Genomic DNA, 15,376 nt, shown 5'->3' on the forward strand with positions numbered 1-15,376 from the left:
CATGGGGTGCAATAATAGGTCCATGGGTTAAAAGGAAATTTGATTTGACCATTTTTGCAACTAAGCTTTTTGAGTATCTTCTTCCCAGAAGGAGTTGCCTTTATGTCACTTTTGTATTCGAACACCTCATAGAAACCTTGCTATAAGATACTTCCTATGGGGGGTTTCTATATCGTCATATTGTTTTAATATAGCCATATGTTTGCGAACGCGCGCGCGCGTGCGTGTGTGTGTGTGTGAGAGAGAGAGAGAGATGAGACCAAAAATATTACATTTTACATGATACGTGTGAAAGTGAGTAGCGACTCTCGATGTTCATGAACTTTACCAATAAATGTTGCAATCAAGAGTGCACATTGTGGTTGTGAGAGAAATTCGTGCAAGGATTGGGCTCAGTTGAAGAGATGTGGAAAGCATGGTCGAATATGATTAAAGGCTAAGTATTTTATCAAAGTGTGATACTCACACTCTCGAACTTGTTTAGGAAAAAATGTGCATAGTCGGCCACTCTCATCACTTTTGCCCCAACGCCCCGTCTCACATCGTAATGCATGTGAACTAAGTTGCATGGAAGCAATGGTTCAAATGATAGATAACAGGATGGGCTCTAACATGTATCGATGTGTACGGTTTCCCCATTCCACGAAGAATATGGTTTTGTAGTTAGGTGCAACATGTGTGAAGCATGAGACTCCACATTTTTCCCATGTCATGATACATTGGCGTTGCAAAAAGGCCTATTTTACAAATGAATCTAGTAATGCATCATGAAGCAAGTGTCGTGCATCCCATCTACCAAACCATTTTTCTATATCTTGCATCAAACCTAAACACAACGTATTTATGCGTCTTTTGGATATTTTTGCTTGCTTCCCATGCAATTTTAGGAAGTCAATGTGACGAACTTTTTTGAATCTTAAGCATGTATTCAACAACCCTTTCCATGGCCATGATCTCAATGGGAAGCGATTGTCACATTCTAGACTTGAACCTATGACTTTTAACACACATAGTACATTGTGTTGTGTTGACCATATGAAAACTCTTGTGAACTGTCACAGACACACCAAGCGTGAACTGGGACGGAGCACAAATGATGAGGCTATGAACTTGGAGCTAGAAGTGACGAGGCGAGGAACTCTAAAAGTTGTGAGCGATATGAGAGCATGAAGACGTAGAGCTAGAAGTGACAAAGCTAGAAACAAGACAAAGATAAAGATCAGCGAGACAAGATGGGGTGAAACGAGAATACTAGATTGATGTGTCAATGACTGTTGTTGGTCCCTTTCATCATTGCTCGCTTGCATTGCACTTTTGTTATAGTTCAAGTCTCGCGCCACTTTTTGTTGGTGAGGACCGATTTCGATCACTCATCTTCTAGTTTCGGTGGGGGTCACAACCGTTTTCTTGGTGGGGATCGCGTGGGTTTCTCGCTAGCATTACCGTTTGTGTCGTGTCTTGGGTCAACCTCAACTATTTACCCTCTCATAATAGAAGAAGTCGAGTCGACCGCTTCACTTGCACTCCTTCGCCTTTTGTTATTCTAGTTCTCGTTGAGGGACACATGGTCGCTCACGTTTGTTCGTGTTCAATTCTCAGTGAGGGCCGCATGGTCGCTCACGCCTGTTCGTGTTCACTTCTCGGTGAGGGACGCATGGTCGCATCCGTTCGTGTTCCAGTTCTCGGTGAGGGCCACATGGTCGCTCATGTCTGTTCGTGTTCCGGTTCTCAGTGAGGGCCGCATGCTCGCTCACGCCCGTTGGTGTTTGTGTTCCAACTCTCGGCGAGGACCGACATGATCTCTCATGCACGTTGGTGTTCGTGTTCGTGAGGACCGCACATGGTCACTCATGCCCGTTGTTATTCATGTTCCAGTCTCCTCACCAGTCTCCAGTGAGGACCGCACATGGTCGCTCTCTCCAGCTATTGTTCGTGTTCCAGATCCCGCCAAGGACTGACATGGTGGCTCATGCATCCTTCTATTCATGTTCCAGATCCCAGTGAGGACCACACATGGTCGCTCACGCCTGTTGGTGGTCGTGTTCCAACTCTCGGCGTGTACCGACATGGTCTGTAATGCCCGTTGGTGTTCGTGTTCCCCGTGAGGACCACACATGGTCACTCACGCCCGTTGGTATTCGTGTTCTAGTTCCCGATGAGGACTCCACATGGTCGCTCATGCCCGTTGGTGTTCAATACCTCATCTTCTGGAAGGGTTACTTATTGTCTAGGATTTAAAAAATACTTTGGAGGTGGTCTAAGATTTTCATCAATAGTATCCCCTTAAGCCAAGGACCGATTTGGGAAGGCGGCGTAAGAGGGGGGATAATGTCACATTCTAAACTCGAACCTCTAACTTTTAACACACACATTACATTGTGTTATGTCAACCATATGAAAACTCTTGCGAACTATCCACATTCAATTGTGAACTTAAATATATTGTAGAGTCTAGTGTATAGTACATTCGAGAATATTCTAGTCATTAGTATATTCTAGAATTATTTTGTGGTATATTCTCGAGTATATTCTAGAGATATTCAATCTCGGAAATTGTATAAATACTTGTAACATCCTTGTTCCCTTTCAAGGGATTCAACGACAGTCATTGACACATCAATTTAGTATTCTCGTTTCACCCCTTCTTGTCTCATTGATCTTTACCTTTGTCTCGTTTCTAACCTTGTCACTTCTAGCTCTTTGTCTTCATGCTCTCATATCGCTCACAACTTCTCGAGTTCCTAGCCTCATCACTTCTAGCTCCAAGTTTGTAGCCCGTTGTTCATAGCCTCATCATCTGTGCTCCGTCCCAGTCCGCACTTGGTGTGTCCGTGACAATGATCATGTCTCAAGCAAGAGGAGGGTGTATGGCGTTTGTTTCTTAACTTGTAGAAACTTTGTAAGAAAATGTTTTTGGACATTTTCAAACTCTTTCCACGTAGATTTAGGGATGCTATCGTCCCATACTTCCACCCAATAGAGAAGAACTGGTGTCACCAAAGTGTCAAAAAGATATTTCTCGAGGACCAAACACTTAATATTTCCAAGATTGCATGTGTTCTCAAATGCATAGTATACTTGTTTACCCGCCTCTAAGCGGTGTGTAGCACATTCATTGCATCTATGATTTGAAGGAACTTCAAGGCCAATATATTTAAAGCTTTCCACACATTCAAGTGGCTCATCGTTGTACATAATGCATGGTTTATCTCTTTGAGAGAGAGAGAGAGAATTTAAAGGGAGTACTAATGCAACAATTTTCTTTATTGGAGCAAGTGGAAATTCTTTCCTCAACGGAATGTTTGTCTTGCATGTTGTCAACTACTCATGTAGTTAGTGGGTGACCATACTCCATTGTGACACCTATTGCAAGTTGTGTTTTTTACACTTTTATTAATATAATTGTATGTTTTCACCAGAGAGAGAGAGAGAGTATGAAATGATGAACTTTTCAAAGTTGGTGTATGATTCTGGATGTAATTCATTATCGCTTTACCTAAATAAGCATACTAACAACATGAAGTCCTCATCAGTATTGAAATCGAACCTTGCATGCCTCTTTCAAAAGAATGAGTAGCAATAGGAATTCTAATAATATGTGGGAGTTCCATGACCTTCCAAGCCTCTTTGAGCTGTTAATCACGGAAATTCCCATTAATGATATACAACACGTCAAATAACTAACAATGTTATAATGGAAGCAACACAAAGATCCATTACCACATGATATCATGTTTGGGTTATGCGAGATGGCAAAGTAACGAATGGGATCTAACATGTATCGATGAGTGTGGATTTCCGCGTTCGGAGACTAAAATGAGGTTGCACTTTTGTTGAAACATATGTAATATAACGTGTGAATACGAGTTTTCTATATAAGGAGTGATAAGGTTGGTGTTGCAAGAAAGCATCATTCACATAGGAATGTACTGATGCATCAGGTAGCAAATCTGATGCATCCCATCTTCTAAGTCAAATTTTCATAATGGTATTTAGATAGGTAAACGAGGATTTAATGTCGTCAAAGACATAGAAACATGAGCGGTTTGTGGAGAGATGTGAGGAGGGTTAAGTCAGGTTGTCCGATAGGTGGGGTGAGAGGAATGGAAGGGATAGAAAAAACAAGAGGTTTTCAGAAGCTTGGAAAGTCAAAAGCTTAATATTGTGTTGAGGAGGAGGTATGTAGTTATAAAGTTAGTGGTGGAGTCCATCATTTTGGCAGCGTATATAAATTGAAAGCCACAATACAACAATGTCTTGGTGATCCAGCAATAGCCACGACATCTACCATTATACTCTGTTTTTCTGCTCGTTCTTTTTTTTTTTTTTTTTTCTTTTTCTTTTAAATTTGAAGTCACAGAAGGCCAGCATCCTCTGTTTCCCTCTCACAAACAAAGACGAACCCAAATTACTCTGTTTTGCTCTCAAAACAAACACCAAAAATCAGATACTCTGCTCCTTACAAACAAAGAAGAAAGCAATATACGATTACCCAGACAAAGATAAAGATTGCCCAAAACACAGGTAAGGCTTGTTTACCATTCTTTTCTGTTTATCCAAGGTTTCTGAAAAAGAAGCAATTTTGATAGATAGAATATGTCTATGGGATGGACATAGGTTACGTATGAAGCAAATGGATTTTATCTTTGCAATGAATACTTGAAAGTTCTTGGCCACGAATCGTCGGATAAGACATAGAGATAGATATAGATATGGATACATAAATATAGAGATAGAGATATCAATTGCGAAAGTGATAGAGACAGATATAGATATAGGGATGGGGATAGAGATAGGGATAGGGGTTGAGACAATGATAAAGACCTAATAATTGTTAATATCTCAGGGGTTTAACCTGGATTAAAAGAGAGGCCAATTGGAACTATGGGAGACAACAGAATCTCTCCCTGGAGTTGAGCAGTGCAAACAAAATAAGGGTATAGTTTGTGTAACTTTTAGAAAAGAGAGAAAGCAAGAGCTATTTGTTAATGTCTCTGAAAGGCCATAATGGCCTATGTGATCCGACAAGGATCAGGACTTCTTAGGTTAACTTGTCTATGCAGGAGATAAAAGGAAAATGTCTATGCTCACTAGATTGCTAAAGTTAAATGTCTTGAACATGTCCTATATATTCATGTATCCATATCATCATGTGGTATGTGGAAACAGTATATTCAAAGAGGTTGAATGGTAGGAGTAGCCTCAGATAGAACAATATTAGATAGATTGGGTGTCAAAAAACACATATGACTACTTTTGATGGAATAAAGCAGATGTAACCTAATGTGTATATGTGAAATATTAAATCATTGAAGATTTTAATCACACGTGTTGTGTGGCCTTACCTCATCCAAGTTACCACCGAGCTTATGTAAATTATAGTCGCGTCATAAATAAAATCACAATGGCATACGGTCTTCCAATTTCTACGGGTTTTGCTATGGATTTCCCAGAGACAGTAATAATCTCGATTGGATTGAGATAGGTATATCATGATATGTCATACCTAGAACTGTCTTTGTCTCGTCGTTGCTGGAAGTAGAAGATTGAGGGCAAAATGAGCCCACTCTTTACACGATCTAACCAATAGATTTTGTAACTCAATAGATCATATCGATAGAATTGAGTTTGGTCTACTAACATCTACATTCATGGCAAAAGTGCCATGCATCCGGTGAGAAAATGAATTTTATCATGTTTGAGGGGAAGGTTCATAATCGATTTGACGACTCGATAAATTAAAATTGGAATTCGATTGTGACTGATACTTGGAAATTAGTAATATTTCTTACTAAACAGTGTGTTAATAGTTCTTTCGTACTATGAAGGAGATCGGAGCTTTCCCTACAAAGTATCGACAATCTAGTTCGTTTTTTACATCGGTGCCAACCTACCGATTTGACCAAACACCAAACTTGCAGTGATAGTCTACTATCATGCGTAAAAGAATGTGGAGTATACAAATGTCAGGGAAAGACCTGTATGAATAAGAACAATATCATCTCTATAAAAACAAAATAGGTAGGAAAGTAATTAGAACAGGGCATTGCTGTATTACCCAGAATGTGTATCACCAAAAGAGTGATAGAGAGAAAGAAACCAATCACCCTGATATGACTGGTGTAACTAAAGAAGGGGGGGTATCCTTGTTTTGAAGTGAGAGAGTGAATGAGAGAAAGAAAGAAAGAAATGTTAATGTGTTTTAAGAGGCCAAAATGGCCTTTAAGACCAAACAAGAGATTACATCTTAAGTGTTGTCTCGTTTTTTATAACAAAAAATCAAAATAAATAAATGTTAAGTAAAAATGTAAACACGATAAAAAGAGACTAAAGAATCTTGTTATGGGTACCTGTAAGATTCTCAAGTCAGATATATTGTAATTTTTGTCTTCGAAAGATCTTTAGCACAGGTTGATCCAGAATGGAGAGGTCTTTGAACCGAGGGAAACACCTGCGATGGTCAGAGATAATGGCCTTTATCTGTCAATGATAAAGGTGGTGAGATTGTGATCTATGGGGCTAGGGCCTATGTGCACGACAGAGTGCTATTGCCCAATCTATTGTAACCCCTTTGTTATGTCCTGGTCAGGAGCCCATTTGTGTAGCCCTTATTGACTTGTAGCATGAATAGGAGTGATGGGGTTGAAGAAAGTTGTGATTGTTCTTTGTTGATGAGCTTGTGGTTGTATTGTTGTCCTTCAACAACTTTTCCTTGTGTCTCGAATTCTAGTTAGAAAAGTCCCAAGCAATGTTGGTTGTCATACTCCACTACCTTTTATAGTGGGCCAAAGCCTTGTTTAAAGAGGCAATTATATCTCTCTCTTATTTCATAAACAAACACTATACAATGGCAAACATAGTGTTTTTCATATTCCATTCCCTGATGACACAATTGGCAAATTCTTTCTTCTAGAAGTATTTGTGTGTATCTGTCTACCTCAATCTCTAACTGATGTGATGAATTCACAGCTGCCCTATTAGACTGTGCAGCGCATAGGATAGATGTATGTCTGTGTAAGATGGCTTGATGATGAATCCATTCTCCAATGTGTGTAAAAAGTGTCTTATAGTGGGCCATCTACATACCAAGTGATATTTTGGGGCTGATCCATGTTATCTTGTTTTCCTAGTTAATAATATCAGTTCAAATCACTTTGTTCTTCCCACCTTGGTCATGTTTAGATGGGAACAATCCAAGCTATATTGGAATAAGGGTAATGCATTTATTCTTATGCCATGTGACTCGGACCATGTGGCATAATGAATGTCTGCATGTTCAACAAGTTGTTTTGATGATATAACTGCCAACCTTGAGCACCTTCCTTTAAGGAGCTCCCAAAGCCATTGGATACAAGTAACTGATCGGAATAATGCATCGATGATATATGGGCTGCTCCCATTTTCTGCTCAGATTCGTGGGACACTGATGTTTTGCCCCTTACTGTGCGAGCAATCATTGAGACTAAATGTCTCTCTAAATCTTTCGAGTTATTTGCCTTATTAAGACTCAGTCCTCATGTTTCTACTCCATAGACAAGAGTTGGTGTCACTAGTGTATCAAATTGCCACAATTTAGTATGTGGCTCTTGGAATTGCAAATGTGCACATTAGGGCTGCATATCCACGAGAAAGTCAACCTGCCGTAAGTAGAACCTAGGCCCTATAAATGTTACTCCTAGGTATGTGTAGGAGTGTGTCTATGCTACCTTTTCCTCTCCCAAGAAGAATTCTGGTTCTGATCTTGCCACCCATTCTTGAGTGGCGTTAAACACCATCACATAAGTTTTATCCATGTTTATCAACAAATGTTTGTTCATACAAAATACTTTTAAGGCATTAGATGTCTTTGTAGACCCTTTGGAGAGTCAGAAACTAATGTGGGTGGGGAATTGGAGGCTGCCCCAGGATATCACATGTGGGTGGGGAGTCATGAATTGCACTATATGCAGAGCATGTAAAAGCAAGTGATACTCATTCTGTACTAGCCCTTCCTTGCATACCTTACATACCTTCATATTTGGTTGATTTTGATTCCATAACTCAACTTCAATATCTAGGTTGTGTGATCAAGTGCAAAGGAGTGTTAGGGCACTACGTGAGTTAATATGCATGTTAGTAATGAGGTAAGGTTGAATACGATCATTAGGCCTTCTTGCCTAATATAGAACCCAACACTCAAGATTGATATTTGCAATATATTATTCTTATTTTGTCCTTTTAGCATCTTTCCACTTCTTCCTTAGTGGGTCCATTAATCTTTCCTCAATAACTACATATTTCATAGCATCACTTGGAAGCTCTAGGAGATCTTCCACATCCCATTTTTTGAATCGTTTTTTGACATCAAACTACCCAACTGGATGAGAGAATTTTGAGAGATAGATAGATAGATAGATTGATTATATTATCGTCTTCGGAGGTCAAATATGACCTATGAGACCAAAAATATTACATTTCACGTGATACGTGTGAAAGTGAGTAGCGACTCTCGATGTTCAAAAAATTTACCAATGAGAGAAATTCGTGCAAGGATTGGGCTTCACACTTATCTCAGAGAGAGAGAGAGAGAGAGAGAGAGAGAGAGAGAGAGAGAGAGAGAGAGAGAGAGAGAGAGAGAGAGAGACCAAACTTCACCTTTTGTTTACCTTCCCTTATGATTTACTAGGCAATATGGCTGGGCATAAAATCACCATAACATCACCTCCATTGACACCGCTTAAAACTTATGCCTCAAGAGAAATAGCACTTTCTCCACCTCCACGATATCCAGCAATGCCTCGATACCCTCCATCAATGGGCAATGATGCTGACAAGGTACGCGAATTGAATCTAGAAGTCCTGGGAATGGAGTGTGCAGCTTGTGCTAGTTCCATAGAGAAGTCTGTGAAGCGCTTGCCAGGTATTGAAGATGCAACTGTGGCTGTCCTCCAAAACAGAGCTCAAGTCATGTATCATCCGGCCTTTGTTGATGTAAGTCCATTGATAAGGAAATATTAGATGGTACATAAGTATGCTATTGTTGGTACAACTTGCTTTCGATATGAGTATTATATAAAATATACACAACGTAAGTTTGGCTGCTTTAATCATGTCTATACAAACATAATCAAAGAATGAGCTAAATGAAGTGGAAGATTCAATAATAATTGTCGTCTCCTGAGATAAAAAGAGTTGTGTTAGGCATTTAAGTTAAAATTCTTACGTTTATGATGCTAGATGCATGGTTTATCTCAGAGACAATCTAATATATAGTATATAAATATACATACATGTATATGTACACAAAACACAAAACAGAAATGAACACAGGCAGAGGCACAGACACAGATACAGACTCATAGGCATACATACATACATATACACGCACACACAGCATAGCACAGACAAAGAGGCTTTTCTGCTTTGTCTACTTGCCTCACTTTATTTTTGTTTAAGTGGGAATTGTTAAATGTTGAACTTCTACCTTTGTAGGATTTAACAATTTGTAAGGCCATTCAAGATGCTGGCTTTGAAGTACACATTATTCAAGGGAAGCATGAGGAAGAAACGAAAACTATCTGTCGTCTCCGTATTAAGGGTATGCGATGTACATCTTGCTCGAGCTATATCGAATCCAACTTGAAGAGTGTAAATGGAGTTAAAAGAGCTGACATAAGTTTGGCAACAGAAGAAGCGGTTGTTGAATATGATTCAAAAGTTATAAATTACAAGCAGATCATGGAGAGGATCAATAACATGAACTATGGTACTGATCTTATCAGTGCTGGAGAGGAGAGAGATAAAGTAACGCTACAGGTAGAGGGTGTCCACTCCATTGAAGCAACCAACTTAATCCGAAGTTCTCTTGAAAATATACCAGGGGTAAAGGCAGTAGAAATAGACATAGAAGGTGAAAAAGTGGTAATAACTTATGATCCCAATCAGACGGGTCCAAGAAATTTTATAAATGTAATCAAGTCAGAGGGATCTTTTTATAAAGCAAGCCTATATGTGCACCGAGGTCATGGAGTTCCAGATCGAAGGGAAGAAATCATGAAGTATAAAAAATCATTTCTTTGGAGCTGTATCTTTACTGTTCCCGTGTTTCTTCTCTCTATGGTCTTTATGTATGTGCCAACTATCAAAGAAGGATTGATGAGAAAGATTGTGAATATGTTAACAGTTGGTGAGATTTTACGCTGGATTTTTTCCACACCGGTTCAATTCTACTTTGGACGACAATTCTATGTGGGTGCTTACAATGCTTTGAGGAACAAATCTGCTAATATGGATGTGCTGGTGACTCTTGGTACAAATGCAGCGTATTTTTACTCGGTCTATATAATGATTCGGGCTGCAACCTCTATGGATTTTTCTGGGAATGATTTTTTTGAGACAAGTGCCATGCTCATCTCTTTCATACTCCTCGGGAAGTATCTAGAGATCCTTGCAAAGGGAAAAACTTCAGAAGCCATAGCTAAGTTAATGAACCTTGCTCCTGAAACTGCCATACTGCTTGATATGGACAATGATGGAAACATACTTTCTGAAACAGAAATAAATACACAACTAATTCAACGAAAAGACATTGTAAAAGTTTTACCGGGATCCAAGGTGCCAACAGATGGCATTGTTATTTGGGGCCAGAGCTATGTGAATGAAAGCATGATTACAGGTGAGGCTAGGCCGGTGCAAAAGAAGCTGGGTGATGTAGTTATTGGTGGAACAATGAATCAAAATGGTGTTCTTCATGTTAAAACTACCCGCGTGGGTTCTGAAACAGCTCTTTCTCAGATTGTGCGACTTGTTGAAGTTGCTCAACTTGCAAAAGCACCTGTTCAAAAATTGGCGGACAACATCTCACAACATTTTGTGCCTGCTGTAAGCCTTCTATCATTTCTTCATGGGAGGGAGGAGACTGAGTAAATAGAGTATTCAAATAAAATGTTGTATGATGCTCGTTACGAATCATTCATTTCTTCACTTAAGTCCATGCATGGAATATTTATTTAGAAGAATGTGCATGCTTTTAGGAACATGTAGCTGCATGAATAGAAGAGTTGATATTGTTTTCTCTTGAATGGATGGGAAAAAAGGGTAGTAAGGAAAGTACCATTCTTTATGGCTAGATGTGGTACATTTGTTGTGTTCTTGTTAGAAAGTTAAGTTGGCCAATGTATTAAATAGGGTGGTTCCAACTTCCAATGCAATATATCTTTTGCTAGTTTTTCTGTGGCAACCGAGTTGTGGTAGCATGACATGAAATAATCAACCAATTGTGGGAGAGAGAAAACTGATGCTCCAATCCAGTAATCATTGGCTTATGGTATACGCATCATAACCTTGGTCTTCCCAATGTCTAGTTTCAATGGACAAAAACTGAAGAGGTCAAACTTCCGTATACAAGCCAAGTTCGACACAGCTGATGATGATTGTTAATTCTTAACCTCATTATCAAAAGTCTTGTGCATCACTGTTAAGAAGTAGAAATATATACATATCATAGGTTTTCATAACAGATTTAGGGTTTAGAGTTTCGGTAGTTTGTGAATACAGGATCAATTATGGGCATGTGGAAAGGAAGAATTGGCCAATTGTTGAGGAAGAATGCCAATATGATTGTGCAGATGGCTGACATCTGTATTAATGGCCCTGTTGGCTGTGTACTCATAAACGAATGTCTCAATTTATTATTCTCTAGTAAAAACAGCCTCAAACATCTCTGATCATAGAATTCCATGACGCATGAAAATGGTCGAAAATCGTTTTTGAAGAGTCAATGGAAGTGTCCTCTGATGTCATAGTAAACTGTGCACCTCAACCTCAAACTGAAACACTGAATGTCAAACTGAAATATTCTCTAGCAAGTCAATCCAAAATGGAGAGATCTTTGAAGCGTAAGAAGCACTTGCAATGGGGAGAGATAATGGCTTTTATCTGTTGATGACAATGGTTCTGTGGTCTTCGTTCACGAGGCCAGGGCCTACATGCATGACAAATCGCTGTAGGCTGGGTCCAGGTTGGGAGCCCACTTTTGTAGCCCTTAATTGACTTGCAGCATGAGTAGGAGTGATGAGGCTAAATAAAGTTGTGATTGCTCTTTGTTGATGAGCTTGTGTGGTTGCATTTTTTCCTTCAACAACTTCTCACTGTATCTCTTGAGTTCTAGCAAGAATAGCTTTGGGCACCTTTTAGTCCTCATATTCCATATGCACAGTGGACCAAAACCTTGGTTAAGGAGGCTATGGTATCCCCTCGGATTTCTTAAAAAGGAATACAATAACTGACAAAGCATTCTTCAAATTCTATTCCTTGATAATACGATTGGCAAACGCTTTCTTCTAGAGGTATGCGTCCATATCTGCCTACCTCGATCTCTAACTGATGTGAAGGGGTCCACAGTTGCGTTATTACACTGCACAGGGGCATATGAATGATGTATGTTCATATAAGAGGGCCTGATGATAAATTCATCCTCCGATGTGTGTAAAGTGTGCTTTATAGTGGGCCATCTTCATACCAAGAGGTGTTGTAGATCTGATCCATTTTCTTCAGTTATCCAAGTTGGGGATATCAGTTCGGATATTCTTTTTCGCTTTTTGTGTTTAGATGGGGACAATTCAAGCTATATTGGACCAGGGGTAGTGCATTTATGCTTACACCATATGGTCCTACGATCTTTGTGTTTCAGTGTACCAAGAGTGATTATTTCCGTATTGAGCAGTTGTTTTGATGTCACAAATCCCAGGATGTACATTCATTTAGGGGCTCCCAAAGCTGTTGGCTGCTGGTCACTGATCAGAATGATGCCTTAGTGATTGTTGGAGGTGCTCTTATCTCTGCCCGGACCATATCACGGGGCATTGATGCTTTGTTCCTTACCATGTGAGCAATAATTAAAACTAAGCATCTCTCTAGATCTTTCCAGTTATTTGCCTTGTTAAGACTTGGTCCCAGGTTTCTAATCCATAGAGAAGAGCCAGTGTGACAAGGGTATCAAATAGCCACAATTTAGTTTGTGGCTCGTGGAACTGTATATGTGCACATTTTCTTTCAACCACCAAGGGTTGCATATTCATGGGAAAGACAAGCACATGCAGCCTTCTGTAAGGAGAACTGAAGCCCTGTGAATGTTACTCCTACTTAGGTATGTGTAGGATTGTGTGTAGAAGAAAGATATATTAATGTCTTTTAAGATAAGACCGAACAAGACACTAGACGGTTTCATGAGCTGGTAAAAAAGCTTGACTTACCACTTGGATACAGCCCTAATTTGTAAAGAGAGAAGAAGAGGTAAAATATTAATGTCACTGAAGAGAATATAATGGTGTATGAAACCTAACAAAGGTTATTTTCAGGTAGTAGTCATTGCCGTTGCTACATGGTTAGGTTGGTATGCTGCAGGGAAAACAAGGATATTCCCGAAGTCATGGGTTCCTGCATCCATGGATGAATTTGAACTTGCTCTTCAGTTTGGAATTTCTGTTCTTGTAATTGCCTGCCCTTGTGCTCTCGGTTTAGCCACTCCCACTGCTGTTATGGTGGCAACGGGAAAAGGAGCATCGCAAGGTGTTCTTATCAAAGGAGGGCAAGCATTGGAAAGTGCACACAAGGTTTGCTTCTTGTAAATTATATAGATTCTACTGTCTTATGTTTGAGCTGCAAATGTTTACTTGTACATGGTTGTTTTTCAGGTAAAATATATCATATTTGATAAAACGGGAACACTGACTATTGGAAAACCAGTAGTCGTTGATTTAAAGCTGTTCAGTGATATTGATCGTGCATACTTCTATGACCTTATCACAGCTGCAGAGGTAAACTAAATGTTACATGATTTTTTTACCATCGATGAACAAAATGCAAAAATCAGCGTTTCTTATGTATGCATTGATATATGCAGGCTAATAGTGAACATCCTCTTGCTAAGGCAATTGTTGACTATGCAATTGAGCAAATGGGCGCAAGGAGGAAGCTGGAAGTAAAGAAATTTCAGGTGATGGCAGGACAAGGAGTGTATGCTGAAGTAGAAAGCAAGAAAGTGTATGTAGGAAATCAACAGCTTATGACTGGGTCATGCTTGAAGGTGCCATCGATTGCTCTTGAGTATCTTCAGGACATGGAGAAGCAAGCTCGAACTGGTGTTTTGGTGGCTGTTGAAAATGAGATTGTTGGAGCTATAGCCATATCTGATCCCGTGAAGGATGATGCTGCTGCTGTTATATCTATTTTGAAGAGTATGGGTATACAAAGCATTATGGTCACTGGTGATAACTGGGGTACGGCGAATGCAATAGGGAGGGAAGTGGGCATTGACATGATTTTAGCTGAGACTCAACCTCAAGGAAAAGCAGACAAAGTCAAGGACTTACAGGTATTTATGAAGTTATCACTGAAAGGCTCCTCATAGGAGTCCTAATTTCCTTTTCATTATATGAAAGTAGTTTGAAGGTTCCCTAGGCTCCAGGATCTTGACTATATCCCAATTCTCTCTCAAGAAATGAACTAAGGCTAAAATGCATTAAAAATAGAGGTATCTCTTGCATATGACACATGGTTAAGAATACCCTGATTAGTAGATTCTTAATATATTCTCCAATAAAATTTGGAGACAATGTTTATAACATTGCTCTCAATCCCATTTGCAAATTGAGTGGCAATGTTTTAAAAAGATTGAAATTTGTGTTTTAGGCTAATTCACAGATATTCATGGTTTTTTCTCATGATATGCATGCATGAATCAACTAAAAGTGGATATGTTTTCTTGTTCACAGTCAACAGGAAAAGCGGTAGCAATGGTAGGTGATGGAATCAATGATTCACCTGCTCTTGTTGCTGCGGATGTGGGTATGGCAATTGGTGCGGGGACAGACATAGCGATCGAGGCTGCTGATATTGTTTTGATGAGAAACAACTTAGAAGATGTGGTTACTGCTATAGATTTGTCGAGGAAAACATTCAATAGAATACGACTAAACTATGTTTGGGCTCTGGGTTATAACATTTTAGGCATTCCAATTGCGGCTGGAGTACTTTTTCCCTTCAAGCAATTTCGTCTCCCTCCTTGGGTTGCTGGGGCTGCAATGGCTGCTTCATCCGTGAGTGTTGTTTGTTCTTCTCTTCTTTTGAAGTATTACAAGAAGTCTCGAAAGTTAACACGAGTTACCGGGAGTTGATTGTAAACTTGGAAGTTGATATGTTCTTTCACTTGAAGAGCTTATACCATGGGCTATAATGCTCTACATTGCACAAATTCATCGATGTGAACCGCTTCGATAATGTGCATGCTTTGTACATAAATAATGGACATATCACCTTCCATTGCATTTCTCCCTTTCTTAAGAAAGCGCTTTTAACAAATATAAATATATAGTTAACATGAGAATAGTGTCAACAG

General features: G+C 39.4%; 1 protein-coding gene across 1 annotated transcript; it reads left to right on the forward strand.

Moving 5' to 3' along the window:
- The first annotated feature begins 4,348 nt into the window (after window positions 1-4,348).
- LOC147858208 (putative copper-transporting ATPase HMA5) lies at window positions 4,349-15,364 on the forward strand. Its single transcript, XM_087326982.1, has 7 exons — window positions 4,349-4,524; window positions 8,666-8,970; window positions 9,472-10,860; window positions 13,338-13,592; window positions 13,674-13,796; window positions 13,883-14,353; window positions 14,754-15,364. Exons 2-7 carry the CDS (start codon window positions 8,671-8,673, stop codon window positions 15,153-15,155), a joined length of 2,940 nt encoding a protein of 979 aa, XP_087183108.1. The 5' UTR covers window positions 4,349-4,524; window positions 8,666-8,670; the 3' UTR covers window positions 15,156-15,364.
- Window positions 15,365-15,376: the final 12 nt, after the last annotated feature.

This window comes from Azolla caroliniana, unplaced genomic scaffold (assembly GCF_043228905.1).
Source record: "Azolla caroliniana isolate FFs.n. ecotype wild unplaced genomic scaffold, voAzoCaro1.0.p SCAF_11, whole genome shotgun sequence".
Taxonomy (NCBI): Eukaryota; Viridiplantae; Streptophyta; class Polypodiopsida; order Salviniales; family Salviniaceae; genus Azolla; species Azolla caroliniana.

What these genes read in the sequence shown, in the direction of transcription:
- LOC147858208 (XM_087326982.1), top strand. Translation starts at nt 8,671, where the DNA reads ATGGCTGGGCATAAAATCACCATAACATCACCTCCATTGACACCGCTT. An exon ending in ACCTTATCACAGCTGCAGAG is followed by an intron (nt 13,797 to 13,882) that starts GTAAACTAAATG and finishes TGATATATGCAG; the next exon opens with GCTAATAGTGAACATCCTCT. An exon ending in ACAAAGTCAAGGACTTACAG is followed by an intron (nt 14,354 to 14,753) that starts GTATTTATGAAG and finishes TCTTGTTCACAG; the next exon opens with TCAACAGGAAAAGCGGTAGC.